The 16,412-nt window shown below is 35.0% G+C and overlaps 1 protein-coding gene across 1 annotated transcript; it reads left to right on the forward strand.

Annotated features, from left to right (window-relative positions):
- Positions 1–4,139: 4,139 nt before the first annotated feature.
- Positions 4,140–16,338, forward strand: LOC126973931 (trypsin-1-like). The gene is made up of 6 exons (XM_050821307.1): positions 4,140–4,274; positions 6,590–6,767; positions 8,672–8,788; positions 13,122–13,288; positions 14,103–14,254; positions 15,897–16,338. Exons 1-6 carry the CDS (start codon positions 4,211–4,213, stop codon positions 16,089–16,091), a joined length of 873 nt encoding a protein of 290 aa, XP_050677264.1. The 5' UTR covers positions 4,140–4,210; the 3' UTR covers positions 16,092–16,338.
- The last annotated feature ends 74 nt before the right edge of the window (positions 16,339–16,412 follow it).

The following is a 16,412-nucleotide window of genomic DNA, read 5'->3' on the forward strand; positions in this document are numbered from 1 at the left end:
ATACTTATGTGCATAAAATAATCGAAATTTGTCGTTTACTTCTAGTTCTTGCGGCAACGTTCTTTCATTACGTTCATTTTTTTATGAAAATACGGGACGAGATAAGCAGGACGTTCAGCTGATGGTAATTGATACGCCCTGCCCATTACAATGCAGTGCCAATCAGGATTCTTGAAAGACCCAACATTCTGAGCGGCACTGCAACTGCGCTTGTCACCTTGAGACATTAGATATTACGTATCATTTGCCCAGTATTTTCACAAGCTACGGCGTCCTTCAGACCGATGTTTACACTTAACTGCTCTACAGTAGAAAGAGGCACCGTGGCCGTTGTGGGATCCATAATCTAGCTGGCATCCTGTGCAAAGTAGCCTCCCACTGGTGAAAAACTTTGCCGACGAAAATGAAAATCTTGGGGCAACGCTACCGATATTAATACAATATTTGGTTGGCAGAAGAGGGCTACTCGCGCTATTTATAACCTAGGTCCTAAAGAATCATTGAGAGAAAAATTTAAAGAAATTAACATCCTGACTGTTGCTTCTCAATATATTCTTGATAATGTTATGTATGTACATAGGCACTTGAGTGAATTTGCTAGAAACTGTCATAACCATAATGTTAACACCAGGAACAAATATAAACTTATAATGCCTACTAGTCGGCTAAGTCGAGTAAGTTATTATAAGTTTCTTAGAATAATTTACATTGGATACTGCCATCAAGCGCCGGTGACGCAATAGGCAGAAATATTGACTCTCACCTCAGTGCCCCCGGTTCAATCCTAGCCCTCCACTTTCCGATGTGTTTTTTCAATTTTCGAGAATCTTATGAAAAAGGAGGGTAAACGAGCGTTCTGCAGCACCAGAGGTATCACAGGAGCGCTGGCGGTCTTTAAGGAAGGAGTACGCACTTTTTTTGAAAGTGCACATGTCGTATCGTCTCGGAAACACCGCACAAGGAAGCTCATTCCACAGCTCTGTAGTAAACGTGGATGACCACCTTTCCTCCACCTACATCCAGATGGTGGGGATGATATCCTAACCTGTGGCGTGTCGTATGAAGGTGGAATTCGACGGCAGGAATCAGGTGAAACAGCTCTTCGGAATACTACCCGAGAATGTGGGCAGCGGTGATCACTTAACACCAGGTGACCTGTACGCTCGTTTGTCCTTCTTTTCCATAAAACAAAAGATAATTTGTGTAAAAGTGTGTCAATATTATTAGAATTGGATGAGATAGCAAAAAAAAATTTGGAACAGGGCCCGAACATAGCCCGTCAACTTGCTATAAATGACGCCATACAAACGTCCGCGTCGTGGACAGCTGACATAATAAAGATTCCTTGAAAAATGTGAAATAAAATAATATGATGTATAGTTAAATCGTTCGCCATTGTAAATGACCTAGGTATTACTTAGTATGACTAAGGTAAGAAACGTTATCTAATGGTATCTTAATCTAAAAAGTAGGCCAAGATGCGTTTGTTCCACTTCGCTTGCACTTGGCCGACAAATATATTATTGTGGAAGTAACTAGACTAGGGTAACCATCAATTAAATATTTTCACAAACAATCTTTTACAAAAAATTATCGACACTTCAGCACAAAGTTGAAATTAATGGATGCTATTATTTAAAAATTTATTTAATATAAACTTAGTAACATTGTTGAAGAAATAAATTTAGTCAGAGGTATTACTTATGTTTATTCGTTATTTTGTCTCCAAATGATTGAAAGATCTGTGTTTCTTTTTAGCTGAATTAACAATTATTTTTTAAGGTTCGACTTTTAAATTGCTTTTGTTACGTTACACTAAGCCAACTCAGTTCTTTAATTATTGTACTTATTAAGTTGGAAATATTTATGTTGCTATATCTAATTTTTTTTTGCTGCTAATATACATAGTATTTGATTTTTATTTAACTTTACATAAAAATATCTAATATACTTAAAGAAATGCAAATGATCAATAGTTATTTCAATAAAATACTTTTACGCAGGAAATTGTACAAATACACCTATAACTACACGCGTTGTAATTCTTTAAACAGTATTTTATTTAAAAAATGTGGCCACTCCACAATAAAATATTTAACGTTAGATAGGTTGATACAAATTGTCCCCGACAATAACTCCAAAAAGTAAGTTAGCTTAATCAGTGTTTCCACGTAGAAACCTTGAAAACAAAACACCACACTTACCTCCACTATAGTCAAAGTGAAAGTCAAAAATACTTTATTGACATAAAATCAAAAGATTGCTCGTTAACGTCAATCACAAAAAAAAACAATTCAGATACATGTTAATTACACAAAAGTTTACACATAAGTATACATATTTTTAAAATAATGCAATCCGGTAAAACAATACAAGGCTGAACCATAAAATAAAAAAAATATATATATATATATATATATATATATATATATATATATCTATAATACTATTCAATTTCATATAATATCGTTTACGTAATCTTCAATACTGTAATAAGCCTTCGACATAAGTCTGCGTTTAAAAAAAAGATTTAAATTTATTTGTTGATAATTCAGATACACTGTTCGGTAATTTATAAAATTTAATACCATTGCATACAAGAGAATTGTTTATTTTACAGAGCCTAGTAGGTAGGTACTAACTTGTTAAGCATCCAGTTTAATTTTCAAATATTGGATAACATAAGTAATCCGAAACATCTTCATTTTCTAATTTATGACTAATATTGTCACCCTATTCTCATATCCCATTTGGCATTGTATTGAAATATTTCGATAATGTTCAGTCATTTATGTTTAATGATTGGTTCCGCTACGCTTATCGGTTGTTATCGGGCGAGGCCACGCGCCGAACCTGACAATGAATTTTTTAAAGAGATGTGACAAATCCTTTTTTGTTTCGATATTTTCACAATAATGTGATATTATATTAAATATATATGTCCCAAATACCACGGTGTCTGAAGACGAAGGTTTTCAACCTGTGTGTGTTGTGATGACTTACATAGCCCAGCGACACATGGCCGTTGGGGTAGTAAAGCCATCGAATGACGACCACGTACCGGAACACGCAGTGTTGGTAGGTCCCCCACAAGATGGACCCACAATCTGGTCAAGATCGCCGGAATACGTTGGATGAGGGCAGCGTAGGACCGATCGCCGTTGAAAACTTTGGGGAAGGCCTTTGTCCAGCAGTGGACGTCTTCCGGCTAATGATGATGATGATGATACTAAATATAAATTAGTGACAATTTTAGAGAGCAATGAATAATGGTGTGAAAGAAATTAGATTTTAGATGAATTTTTTAGAATGAATATAATTAAGCAATGATTTCGATTTAAAATTTAATATATTATGTAAGAATATGATTAAGATATATACAAAATAATATCTAAAGTTATACATAAATCAATAAGTTATATAATCAATAACTTTTGCAAAAAATAACAAATGGAAGTGATCACTTTACATCGTTAGTATATAATTTAAAAACGTACAATTGTATTAAATTTTAATCCTCGCATTTTGTTGCTGTTAAAATAACAGCAATTTAATTAAATTCAAATATTTTTACTTAAAATATGATTCTAAATCACTTGATGAACGTCAAAAACTACAACCCATTCAAAATAGATTGCCTCAGACCTGAGAAAAACGGGCGCAAGAAACTCAGCGGGCTTTTTTTTATTAAAATAAGGATTACAATGTAATATCGTAAAATAAACAATTCTTATTAAAAAGCCTGAGGGTGTTCGCTTCATTCTCAGCATGTGGTATCATTTAGAAAATCGTTTATGCCATAGTAACCTCTCCCACACAAACGTTTTTTAAAAATTCTTTTAAATATCGTAACACATTTGTTTTGTGAATTTTCTGGGATCATAATGTAGAAGCATATAATAATTTAAGTTTAATTTGCTAATACTCAGTAGCATTTTGTCGTTGTAAATAAAACACAAATAAATTTTATCGACAACAACACAATTAGTGAACATCACTAGTTATCTATAGGGGCGGACCTTCGGAAAATGAAGAAAGATTGTTTCAGAAATCATACCATCCTTTAAATATAACATATAAATGAACAGTGGTATAGTTCCGATGCACTATGCTTAGAGATCTCTTTTACCTGCGGAGATTTAGGTAAAGAGGAAAATAAAAGGAGTTTCGTTGTTGTGACAAGTTTAGATAAGAGGAAACTGTTGTGAAAATGGGTCGCGTTCTTTTGTTTATTTTATTTGTGCTTGTGGATTACGGATTGTGCTTTGTGAATCGTAAGTATTTTTAAATTAAAAAAAAAAAACACTTAATAATATTAATTAATTTTACAAATGACAAATTACATTTGACAAATCCAATAGAAATATTTTTATGTAAACATTTCACCTATTCCCCAGCAAGCCTTTTCGTACTTGTCTTATATATAAAATTCTCGTGTCTGATACTCCTCCGAAACGCCTAAACCGATTTCTATAAACATATTTTTCTTACCCCGAAATTTTTATTTTTATTTTAGTAACCAATTTTATTATTGTTATTTTATTATGATTCAGCATTAAAAAATACATACAATTTCTAACTTTCACCCTTCTACGATCACTACCAATTTTTGCATCGCGATTTTTATTTTATTCTATTCCATCTACAGATCTGAAATCGAGTTGCAAGATGGCAATCTAATGATTATTGTAGTACGATAAATTTTATGTACGATATTTGGTAGGTTTGAGTATCGGTCATCTATTTTTTATACCTCAAAAAATAATTAACAATATTTTTTATTTTTTTATATGACAAAACAACGAAAATTTGTTTATAATATTTTATATAATTGTTCTTAAACATATTGTATGTTAATATGAGGCTTTAATCTAATTCTATTGTAGAAAGTGAGGGAGAAAGTGGTTTAAAAAATAACGTTGTACCCATATTGTTAAAAACACAGGAATTACTATCGAAGACATATTAATAACATATAATTTACCAGTGGGAGGCTCCTTTGCACAAGACGCCGGCTAGATTATGGGTACCACAACGGCGCCGTTTTCTCCCGTGAAGCAGCAATGTGTAAGCATTACTGTGTTTCGGTCTGAAGGGTGCCGTTGCTAGTGAAATTACTGGGCAAATGAGACTTAACATCTTATGTCTCAAGGTGACGAGCGCAGTTGTAGTGCCATTCAGAATTTTTAGGGTTTTTCAAGAATCCTTAGCGGCACTGCAGTGTAATGGGCAGGGCGTATCAATTACCATCAGCTGAACGTCCTGCTAGTCCTGTCCCTTATTTTAATAAAAAAAAACACCTGGGGTCGCCCATTATTTACCTACCTACAATTTATTCCTTTCAAATAATTATAAATGTCTTTTTTTTAAATCCAAAGCAGAGAAAACGTACCTCGATAATCGAATAGTGCTGAATTTTGGTATTTCAGCGTAGCAAATATAAGTTACTCCGTATAACATAACGGAGTACAGATTCTGTATAAGAAAATCCCATCTTAACTTTTTAACCGCTTGCAATGCAACAAAAATTGGCCAATTGCGAGTCGGACTCTCCCAAGAAGAGTTCCGTAGCAGCAAGTAACATAATATAAAAGTTATATAGAAAGGAAAATGATATTAAATTATTAAGATGGAAAACCGTCGCTCAAAATTAGACAGTGCAAATGAGCTCTCATCATTGATACGTTTTAAAAAAACTACTTACTAGATCTCGTTCAAACCAATTTTCGGTGGAAGTTTGCATGTATATCACATATTTCATCACCTGTGACGATGTCTAATACAGCATTTGAGTCACCGCCGTTGAACTTATGTAACATTTGGCGACACCAGTCCATGTGAAGGTGTTTCTGGTCGTCAGTTAAAGTATGGGGAATGCATCTGGTACAAAGCTTCCTGACGTTTAAATGTTCGTGTAATATTTTTTGAACTTGACTCATACCAATGCCCAGGCTTGCCCGTATCTGCTGATAGGTAACTCTCTCATCTTCCTCTTCGTCCCTCACGCGGATCGTCATTGAGATTGCTCCGTCCACGCTTAAACTCGTTAAACCAATTGTAAATAGTGGCACGAGATGGGGCTTCATTAAGAAATGCTAATCACAGCCTATCATAGCTTTGTTGTTGAGTAAGCCCACAACTAAAGTCATAATAAATCATTGACTGACAATTTTCTCGCGTTAGGTTCATTTTCACGTGTAACAAGAGTTTTAGTTTTGCCGCCAATTCACAACAACAAATGACAAATGAATCCTATATACTACATTAGGTTACCAAAGAGTTCTAAAATTGAAATTCAAAAAAAGATTTCTTTAGCAGTGTTTCAAACTGGCCAGTTTCATTTTCAGTGTGTCCTTCAAGTACTATCGTGTGTAATTTAATTTGTGTATCAATTTAATGTATTTATTAGGCATAGATAAGCAAATTGTATTATGCACATCTTCTTCATTTAAGCTTTAACTGTTTTTAATTACACATTCATACGTTCGCGCAATTTTTTTTAAAGCAAGTTTACAAATTTTTCGCTTTACGTATTATATATATTATTATTATATTAGATTATATTAGATTAAAGGTAGACCGTATTTAGTTGCAGATGTAGAATGCGGAATACATTCGGCGAGGAATGCTAGGATTGTAGGTGGAAGTGATAGTTCCCATGGAGAGTTCCCCTGGGCGGCCAGTCTGTGGAGACAGGGAACCCACCAGTGTGGAGCTACAATCATCAGCGACAGGTGGCTCCTCACAGCTGGCCACTGCGTCTGCAGGTTCCATCATTATCCTATTCTCAGTCAAATAAATTTTTGCTATTTTTTTTTGAAGCTATTTTATTTTTGGGAAAGTTATGACATAAATTTTTCCAAAATTGATATGTTATAATTATTTTTGATGTTAATTATGGCTCTCTGGGAGATTACAAATAGATAAGAATTCTCGCAGTTTAGACTTAATTTTGTTAAAAAAAAAGATCTTTTAATCAATAACACTGCCGGAGACTGTGATAATTTGAATTAATTTATTATAATAAAAAACAATTATATATAGCACGAGACGAATGCTACGAGTATCTTGGACACAACGCCGCAATAACGTCTCGATACTTGAAGAAATCAAGTTGAAAGAAAGGCTTTCATCTATAGTCAGAGCCCGTATCCTCAGATACTTCGGACATATCACGCGACGTGGAGAGCATGCCATAGAGAGACTTGTTGTTCAGGGAAGGGTCAGCGGCAGTTGGTCAAGAGCTCTACTATGCGCTGGATAGACCAGATCAAAGCCCTAACCAATACTCCCCTCAACAAATGTGCCAGAGAAGCAACAGCCAGGGATGACTGGAGTAGAATCGGTCGTCGTTCGATGTGACCACGACTGCTCTGTCATGAGTAATCCGACGAAGAAGTAGAATATATAGCAATGTCTTTATCTATTTATGCAGCATTTACTTTAAAAGTGTGCATATTTTTTATGGAAGTGGTGGACAAATAAGCGACGCCACATTCTCTTGCAACACAAGAGGAAGCAGAGAAGCGTTGCCAACCTTTTCGAAATGTTTACGCATCTTTTTTAAGGTACCAGCATTCTGGATAAACCGCACAAGGAAGTTCATTCTACAACTCGGCTGTAGGTGGATGAAAGTTCCTTGGAAACCGCACTGTGGGTGAATGCCACATATCCAGATAGTTAGGATGATATTATCTTGATTTGTGGCGTGTCGCGTGAAGGTGGATTTCGGCGGCAGGAATGAGCTGAAACAGCTCTTTGGAACACTCCCCGTGATAAATGCGGTAGAAGACACACAATGAAGCGATATCTCTACGCAACGCCAAGTGACCCTCCTCACAGAGCACTGGCTCCTCGTTATATATAGTTGTAAATTATTATAAAACATAAATGCGAATAATCATAATTCAGACTGCGGCAGTTTGATTAATTTGTCCTCCTGTAAGAAACTATATATTTAATAATTTCACAAGCTTAATTAAGGATTGGTCCCCGCTGCGCACCAACGAGATACTGCACTACCTAAGAACAATAGATGTTTTATTACGGCAACTATTAGATGCTTGACTAAAAGATCTTGACAGTCAATGGCATCTTTCAAATTTTTTAACTTACGCTTCGTTTTATTATCCATTGAAATTAATAAAATACAAAATACTAACTGATGATATGTGATCCCAGTGTCTTTTTTATTTCTTGTAGTTTATTCTTACCAAGTTTTACTACGCAACGCGGCATTTTAATTTCAATTTTTAGCAAAGTTTAACAGAACATGTGGCACGTCAACGTAACACATAGTTCGAGACTGGCTCGAGTACGCCCACTTGGACGTAGTTTTAGTTGCCGCACTTTGTGACCACGCCGGTGTTATCTAGTTAGAGCGCAGCGGAGACCAATCCATAATATAGGTTCAGACAGAAAAAGGTACCGCTGTGGTACCCACCTAGATTTCATCCTATGCAGAGAAGCCCCCCAAGAGGTTAAACATCAAAACCAATTAATTGGGATTAAAATTTACGACATACATTATAATTATTCATAGCTCTCAATTAATTAATAATAGTTCACATCTTCCATGCCTTCCTTTCCTTCGTACAACACCAATTTACTATTGTTAGTGTATTTTGGGATCTCAATAAGCAGAAATTATCTTTATGTTTTTTTTTTTCAGTGTTTTTGATGATTTCTATAAGGCAAAGCAGTTGACAGCTGTAGTCGGTTACACGGACATCTCTACAAATGAAAGGAGAGAATCGTTGTCCCAAATCATTCCACATCCCGAATACAGGTAGAGTAAGACATAGGTCGTCGTTCATTTACTTTCTTCGATATTTCTATTTCGAAGTGAAACCTTTTTAGAATCATTGTGATTTCAAACTCGATGAAACGAAAAAGCGAGACGATAGAGACACAAACAGGTAAATGAGTAGGATTCAGCCGGCGAGAGAATGAGATAGAATACATTATTTTTAATATTATTACAACATTTTATTGAAGGATTTTTTTTTGGCAATTTTTTTTTAATATATTTCTTTGAAGTATTTGTTTTTAAACTTTCTCCGTTGAAGTTTCACTTCTACTATGTGTCCCAGCACACCTTTCGATTTTTTTTATATTCATAATATAACCGGTAATCCGGCTTTAAAATTTTGTAGCAAAGTTTAACTTTACAGTCACGTTCGCGTTGTTTAGAATATATATTTGAAGTTCGTATTTAGCAAATCTTATTTGATCTATTGTAATATTCTTATGACGCTTTTATAAAAAAGGAAGAGATTTGATTTTTTACGTTACGCGCGTACAGAGGCACTATTTTACGGCACCATTTAGTTCACTCTAGTATAGTGTGAAGTGGTATTTATATTAAATATACTGTTACTTGGCTAGTAATTTCAGCCGGAAGACGTCCACTGCTGGACAAATGCCTCCCCCAAAGATCGCCATGACGATCGATCCTACACTGCCCTCATCCAACCTGTCCTATTTTTTTTTAGAAAAGTTTTATAGAAATAGACGAGGTATTATATTAAAATTTTTATTCAAAGCATAATAATTAGTTGCTACGCTTCAAACTACGCTTTTGCTATCGTTTCAGTATCTTTTCAATGTTCATTCATGATTTATATAGATTTTTTTATCCTAACTATGATTCAAATTTTCTTTGTGACTTTATAGTATTAGACCTGACCACAAATATTTTGCGTGTGTGTAATGAAGGGATTCCATACATATTTGTGAAAATATACCTATCCAAAAATATTTGCTGCCAGATCCATACAATGGATTTCACATAATTCAGAAATACTAGCAATTATTTGGTAAAAAACAAAATTCATAAAAATTACAATCTATATTACGTAAATAATTGAACACTTCAGAACTATTACAATTATATTAAATTAAAAAGGTTATCTCTCAGAAAAATCAATTTTCATGCATAATTTCAACGACTGCCTTACGAATTTTCGATCAGGTCACGTTTCCTGATGCAAGTTTTACATTTTATACCCATCCAAGAAAAAATCATATCTCTATAATTGATGAGACTGTGACTTATTATTTCTGGTAAGACAGGATTCTACCAAAATTGGAAAAAACATAACAACCTGAAAACTATGAAAGATTCCGGAACAGAGTTGATACATGGTAGTGATTTCGGTATCCCTAATGATGTTCCACGTCTGAACTGACACTTGACGTAATTTTGTACACGTGTATAAAAAAATATGTTTATCTCTAAATGTCTGTAAATTCTAATATGTCTTATCATTTAGGAATTTCATTGCATACATTCCTGTATTACAGATAGGATAAAGGAAAAAATATTTTGTAAACATTTTATGCGATGTGCAGTATTATTGTTAATACCTAGGTAACACTAAAAATGTTTAGAAAATGAGAAACGGCTTAATTTAGAATGTTGCAAATACTTTTTTGTTTTTCGAAGTAATCTCCGTTCCTCTCTACACATCGTCGCATTCGATGGAACCACTGTGAGAAGCAGGGGGTCCATTCTTTCTTAGGGGTCTCTTCTATGGCATTTTCGTACGCTTTCACCACATCTTCAGGGCTCGTAAAGCGAATACCTCGAATTTTATCTTTAGTTCTTGGGAATAAATAAAAGTCACAGGGCACCAGGTCAGGACTGTATGGCGGATGACTCATTATCTCGACACCTGCCATAGTCAAATATTCAACAGTCTGTTTTGCGGAGTGCGCTGCAGCATTGTCGTAGTGAAGGTCCTGGTTCGAAGGCGCTGCTGTCGATTTTTTTCCAAGAGTTGTTTTGGATTAACATCCCAGTCTGCAGTAACTGTCATTGCATCTTCTAGCACAACTGTCGCGAAATGACCTTTCCGACCAAAGAATGAGGCAATCATCTTCTTACCTTGACTTCTTCCTTTCTTTACCTTAGTTGGCTGATCCTCGAAAGGAAACACCCACTGAGCTGATTGTCTTTTGGTTTCGGGTTCGTAGCAATATATCCAGCTTTCAGGACCTGTGATCTAATACAGCGTTTGAGTCACCGCCGTTGAACTTATGTAACATTTGGCGACACCAATCCATGCGAAGGTATTTCTGGTCATCGGTTAAAGTATGGGGAATGCATCTGGTACAAAGCTTCCTGACGCTTAAATGTTCGTGTAATATTTTTTGAACTTGACTCATACGAATGCCTAGGCTTTCACGTATCTGCTGATAGGTCACTCTCTTATCTTCCTCTATCATGCGTCGCACAGCACTGATGTTATCTTCAGTAGTCGCTGTTAAAGAACGTTCCTCACGCGGATCATCATTGAGATTGCTACTTTCACACTCAAACTCGTTAAAACAAATTGTAAACAGTGGCACGAGATGGGGCTTCATTAAGAAATGCTAATCGCAGCCAATTATAGCTTTGTTGTTGATTAAGCCCACAACGAAAGTCATAATAAATCATTGACCGAAAATTTTCTCCCGTTAGGTTTATTTTCACGTGTAACAAGAGTTTTATATTTGCCGCCAATTCACCAAAACAAATGACAAATGAATACAACATACTACATTGGGTTACCGAGTTACATTAGGTTAAAGAGTTCTCATATTGAAATTAAAAAAAAAGTTTTCATTTGCTATGTTTCTAACTGGCCAGTTCTAAACATTTTCAGTGTTACCCACGTATAATATTTTGTTGTTCATTGTTGTAAAAAAAATTGTTTGCTTTAAGAGATATAGTCCCATTTTATTGTTTTGCAATCATCTGCGCTCGTTATTCAATTAATTATGCCTTAACTGTATAGTTTTATTGCGCCGTTTCATCTCTCTCAGAGCGCCATTTATTTCCGAAGCGGTACCTAGTAGTTTCTAGTATATTAGTAATGACATCAAAAATAATTCTAAAGGAAACAATTTAGCGAGAATAAATGCCTTTTATGCCTTTTGTTTCCATGCAGTGTGTTATCATAGATATGTGGGTCAGTATTAAGCAAAAATTATCTTGGGGCATCTCTGGTGAGACACAATATCTCGGCCTAGGGCTTCGAAAAGGAAGAAACTTGTCAGTCTGATTCTCCTCGACGCAGCACTATTGTAAGTGACGTGTGCAGTTCTTCACAAAATTGGGACCTCGTCTTCGCCGGCGAAGTTAGTTGGTTTGTTTTTATGTTGTTTTAGATCATACAAGTGAAATTTAAATTTTCTTGAACTGATTGTGTTGAATCTTAGTTTAGTTCTCAGAATAATTATAGTTCAGATATAAAATGTTGTGATCGCGTTTAATTATGAATATGTAGATGAATAAAATCTTATATGTCAGCATAACATAGATCGACAAAGTTAAACACCATATTATACGTCGGTTTAACTAAAATAAAAATAAAAATATAGCTTTTACGTAAAAACACAGTTGCAATAAAACGCGTTTTAATCCTTTAAAAGTGATTTTTTAAATCAGTAAATCATGTTTTCCGAAGATGAGACCTGGCACGCTCCCGTAAATATCTGTTTTGTAAATTTCATCAAAATCGTAAAAACTATTCCAAAGGAACATGAAACAGGTACACAAAAAAAAATATCAGAATTGATTGTCAAACATAAATATTAATATCTCACGCGTTAGTTTGCTGCTACGTTGGAATTGAAGTTGAGTAAAATATTCCTACCATTTAGTATTTACTCAAATAACAAAGCAAATACCGAGACGTAGGAAAATCATTGCTGAAAAGGAGAAAAGTGTTTGAGTACTCAAATTACCTTGACAAAACTATTTGCTCACTTACAAACAAACAAACAATCAAGACTATCTCCCATAAGGTTATGGTTCTGCAATCTATACAGATTGCAGACCTCGATTTGATGGTCCTGACATAGTTGCCTTTTCTCTTCAACATGCAACCCTTCATAGATGCTATCTCATACTTGGTACTCTTGTCCTTGTTCCTTTTCAATACATCACCGATCTGATCGACCTTTGCCAACACTTTCTTTTACATTTGCCTGAAATTTGTGCAATCAATCTACTTTTATCAATCCACTCACCTCTTTATTTCTCAACATTATGTTATCAACAACTGTTGCTACCTCGTATTTAACTCCAAATAGTTCTGTAATGTCATAATTTTATAATATTACTTACGTTTCAGGTGTAAAAAGAAGACCAACGATGTAGCGTTACTAAAAACTATAAAACAGTTGGTGTGGACCAGTGAATTACGCCCAGCTTGTCTACCTCAAGCTATATCTCCAGACTACAGTGGTCGAGCAGCCATCGTCGCAGGATGGGGATTTACAAACGAGAACAGAGAAATTGGTATCTATCATTCTATTTGCTAAATTAATATCGTTTTTCATTAGTTTTACAAATTCAGCCTTTGGAATAATTTTTCAGCTGTGAAGATCCTAATGAAATATAGCTGCAGTAGAAATAATTGTGCAATGCTCATCCACCAATTCTGCCGCCTTATCTTTAGTTTTTGTTTGATACTGACAAATTAAATTATTATTATCTTCAACTTACAGTGTTCGAAGGAGATGTTCAAGTTAATACCAGCAGCCAACATCACCACCGGATTAATATTCAAAACTTCTCTCGCATCACGTTAGTCGTCTGGCATTCGATAGCCCAGCCTTTCAATGGAAAGTTTTAGCTTCGCACAGCAACTTTGTGGATCATCTGTGGGCTACTGAATTCCCAAACCGATACGATTTAAGGACCTTTGTGTCTAGAGCATTTCTCTCATCTCAAAAGCCGGCTTCGCATTTGTTGACCTCTAGTGTTCGAGATATCCATGAGAGACTTTTTTTTACTAAACATCCAATAATATGAAAAAGTAGCCATGAACTATTCCGCATTCAATAGGTACCTACAGTTCAGTTTAAACACAGTAGACATATGTCTACTGTGGTTTAGACTTTTTCATTGTATGCATATTGAAACAAATTTATGCAGTATTCTTGGTACACTTCCTCCAAGTAAATATAGTTATTATCATTGTTTTGTTTTGATAGTAATTAATTGGTAAATTCTTGAACAATATAGCGTCAGGATAGATTCATTTTTCACATATTTGTGATTGTTATTTATTTGTATGAAATTTAATTGCATGTACACGACCGATTTTCAGGTACACGACCAAACATTCTGCAAAAAACCGATGTAATAGTTGTTAACAACAATGAGTGTAATGACTGGTACAAATCCAAAGGTAGCAAGATAAATGTAGTCGGGACTCAAATGTGTGCGGGATACGAAACTGGAGGCAGAGATTCTTGCTGGGTACATTTTTAGATTGTCTTACTTTTGTATGTTAATCTATAGTTCTTTACGCATGTATGTAACAAACATCTTAATCTGTACTACATACATCATCATCAGCCGGAAGACGTCCACTGCTGGACAAAGGGATCCCCCAAAGATTTCCACGACGATCGGTCCTGCGCTGCCCTCATCCAACGTATTCCGGGGATCTTGACTAGATCGTCGGTCAATCTTGTGGTCTACCAACACTGCGTCTTTCGGTACATACATAATACAATGATATCTAGCTATTTTTGACAATAAGGGACGAGACAAGTAGCATGTTCAGCTGACCACAGTAATTGATATGCTCTGCCCATAACAATGCAGTGCCACTCAGGATTATTGAAAAACCCAAAAATTCTAATTACTACAATAATTGCGCACATCATCTCATAATCGCTCGTCACCTTGAGACATAAGATGTTAAGTCTCATTTGCCCCGTAAATTCACTAGCTACGACGCCCTTCAGACCGAAACACAAAAGTACTTACACATTACTGCTTCACGTCAGAAAATGGCGTCGTTGTGGTACCCATAATCTAGCCGGCATCCTGTGCAAAGGAGCCTCCCATTGGTAGGCTTTAGTTGATTAGTCACCTTTCGAGACACTTCTGCTTTTGCCACCACTTCTACTGTGCCGTATTTTAGATCGCTATTATACATATACCTAAAAGGATGCTCATGCGATTCCTCTGATGTCAAAGAGAGTATAGCCACCGCTGACGTTTGTGTTTAAAAGTATGTGTGGTAAAGGTTACTATAGCATAAATGACTTTCTTAATGATACCACAGATTGGGAATGGAGCGACCGCCCTCATGCTATTAAATAGTAAATAATAAGTTTAATTGTACAATGTTACTTTGTAAATGCTACTTTAATTATTGTAAAACATATTTTTGATGAAAAAAAAAGCCCGCTGAGTTTGTTGCGCCCATTCTTCTCAGGCCTGAGGCATTCATTTTGGAATGGGTGGTAGTTTTTTGACTTTCAATAAGTGATGTCACATTCTTTTTTGAATAAAAATGTTTGAATTTGAATTTGAAATTTGACGACTAAGCATCAAGTGGCACAAACGTTCTTTTGTCCTTTTCTTCCATAAACATGAATTGGATCTGATTATGCCAATATATCAATATATTCCCATGAAATATTCCATCTAAGCTTTTAGGGCGCAGTGGAATGTATGCTTTTGTACATACATTTCCATATAATATATTGATCGATATGCATCATACTATTATACCTTGTTGTTTTCTGATATTTTATGATACAAATCGTATTGCTTCTGGTATGGGCAGATGATGCTTGCTTACATCAAGTTATAACCTGTTTCTATAAGAAAGGTTACATTTTATATAATTAAAAAAAATAAGCAAAAAATAATTTAAATTAAAAGGCAACGATGATTTCTTATTTCGAATGTGGGTCAATATTTTTTTAAATACTCTGCCAATCCTTGTTAGAATAAAAAAAACTAAATTGAACTTAATTCTATTATAATAGGTACATTCTTAGACTATGATAGAAAGATAGAACACTAACTAGAAGACTAAATTAAGATGAAATAGAATAAATGAATCAAGTCTTCTAAGTCAATACAGTATTTATGTAAACAGGCTGACAGCGGCGGTCCACTCATGCTGAAGGGCGATAAAGGTCACACTATGGTAATCGGGGTAGTATCAACAGGAAGCGGATGTGCAAGAGCTAGGATGCCCGGTATCTACACAAGAGTATCGAGATTCACTGAATGGATTCAGCAGAGCGTGACTGATACGAGAAGCGTAAGATGGTTTCCTAGACGAGTTTAGAAACCTAATAGAAAAACGCTAATATAGAATATAATTTCCAAAAAAAACCTCAAAAGTAACAAGAAAAAATAAGTCTTGTCTACTAGATGAAAAATGTGAATACTATTTTAGTGAATCTGAATCTGTTATTTGGCTCCATTAATGTCAGATATCATATTTTTGCTACTGAAAATGTATAATAGTAGAGATAAAACAAAGAGATAAACAAAAAAATTATGCCCCTTATAGCACATTATCTGTACTTCAGATATTCTAAATAATGTTATTTTAATACATAAAATGTGTTATCAAAATGCCAAATATTGTTAGTATTACTATAAA

Source organism: Leptidea sinapis, chromosome 30, assembly GCF_905404315.1.
Source record: "Leptidea sinapis chromosome 30, ilLepSina1.1, whole genome shotgun sequence".
NCBI lineage: Eukaryota > Metazoa > Arthropoda > Insecta > Lepidoptera > Pieridae > Leptidea > Leptidea sinapis.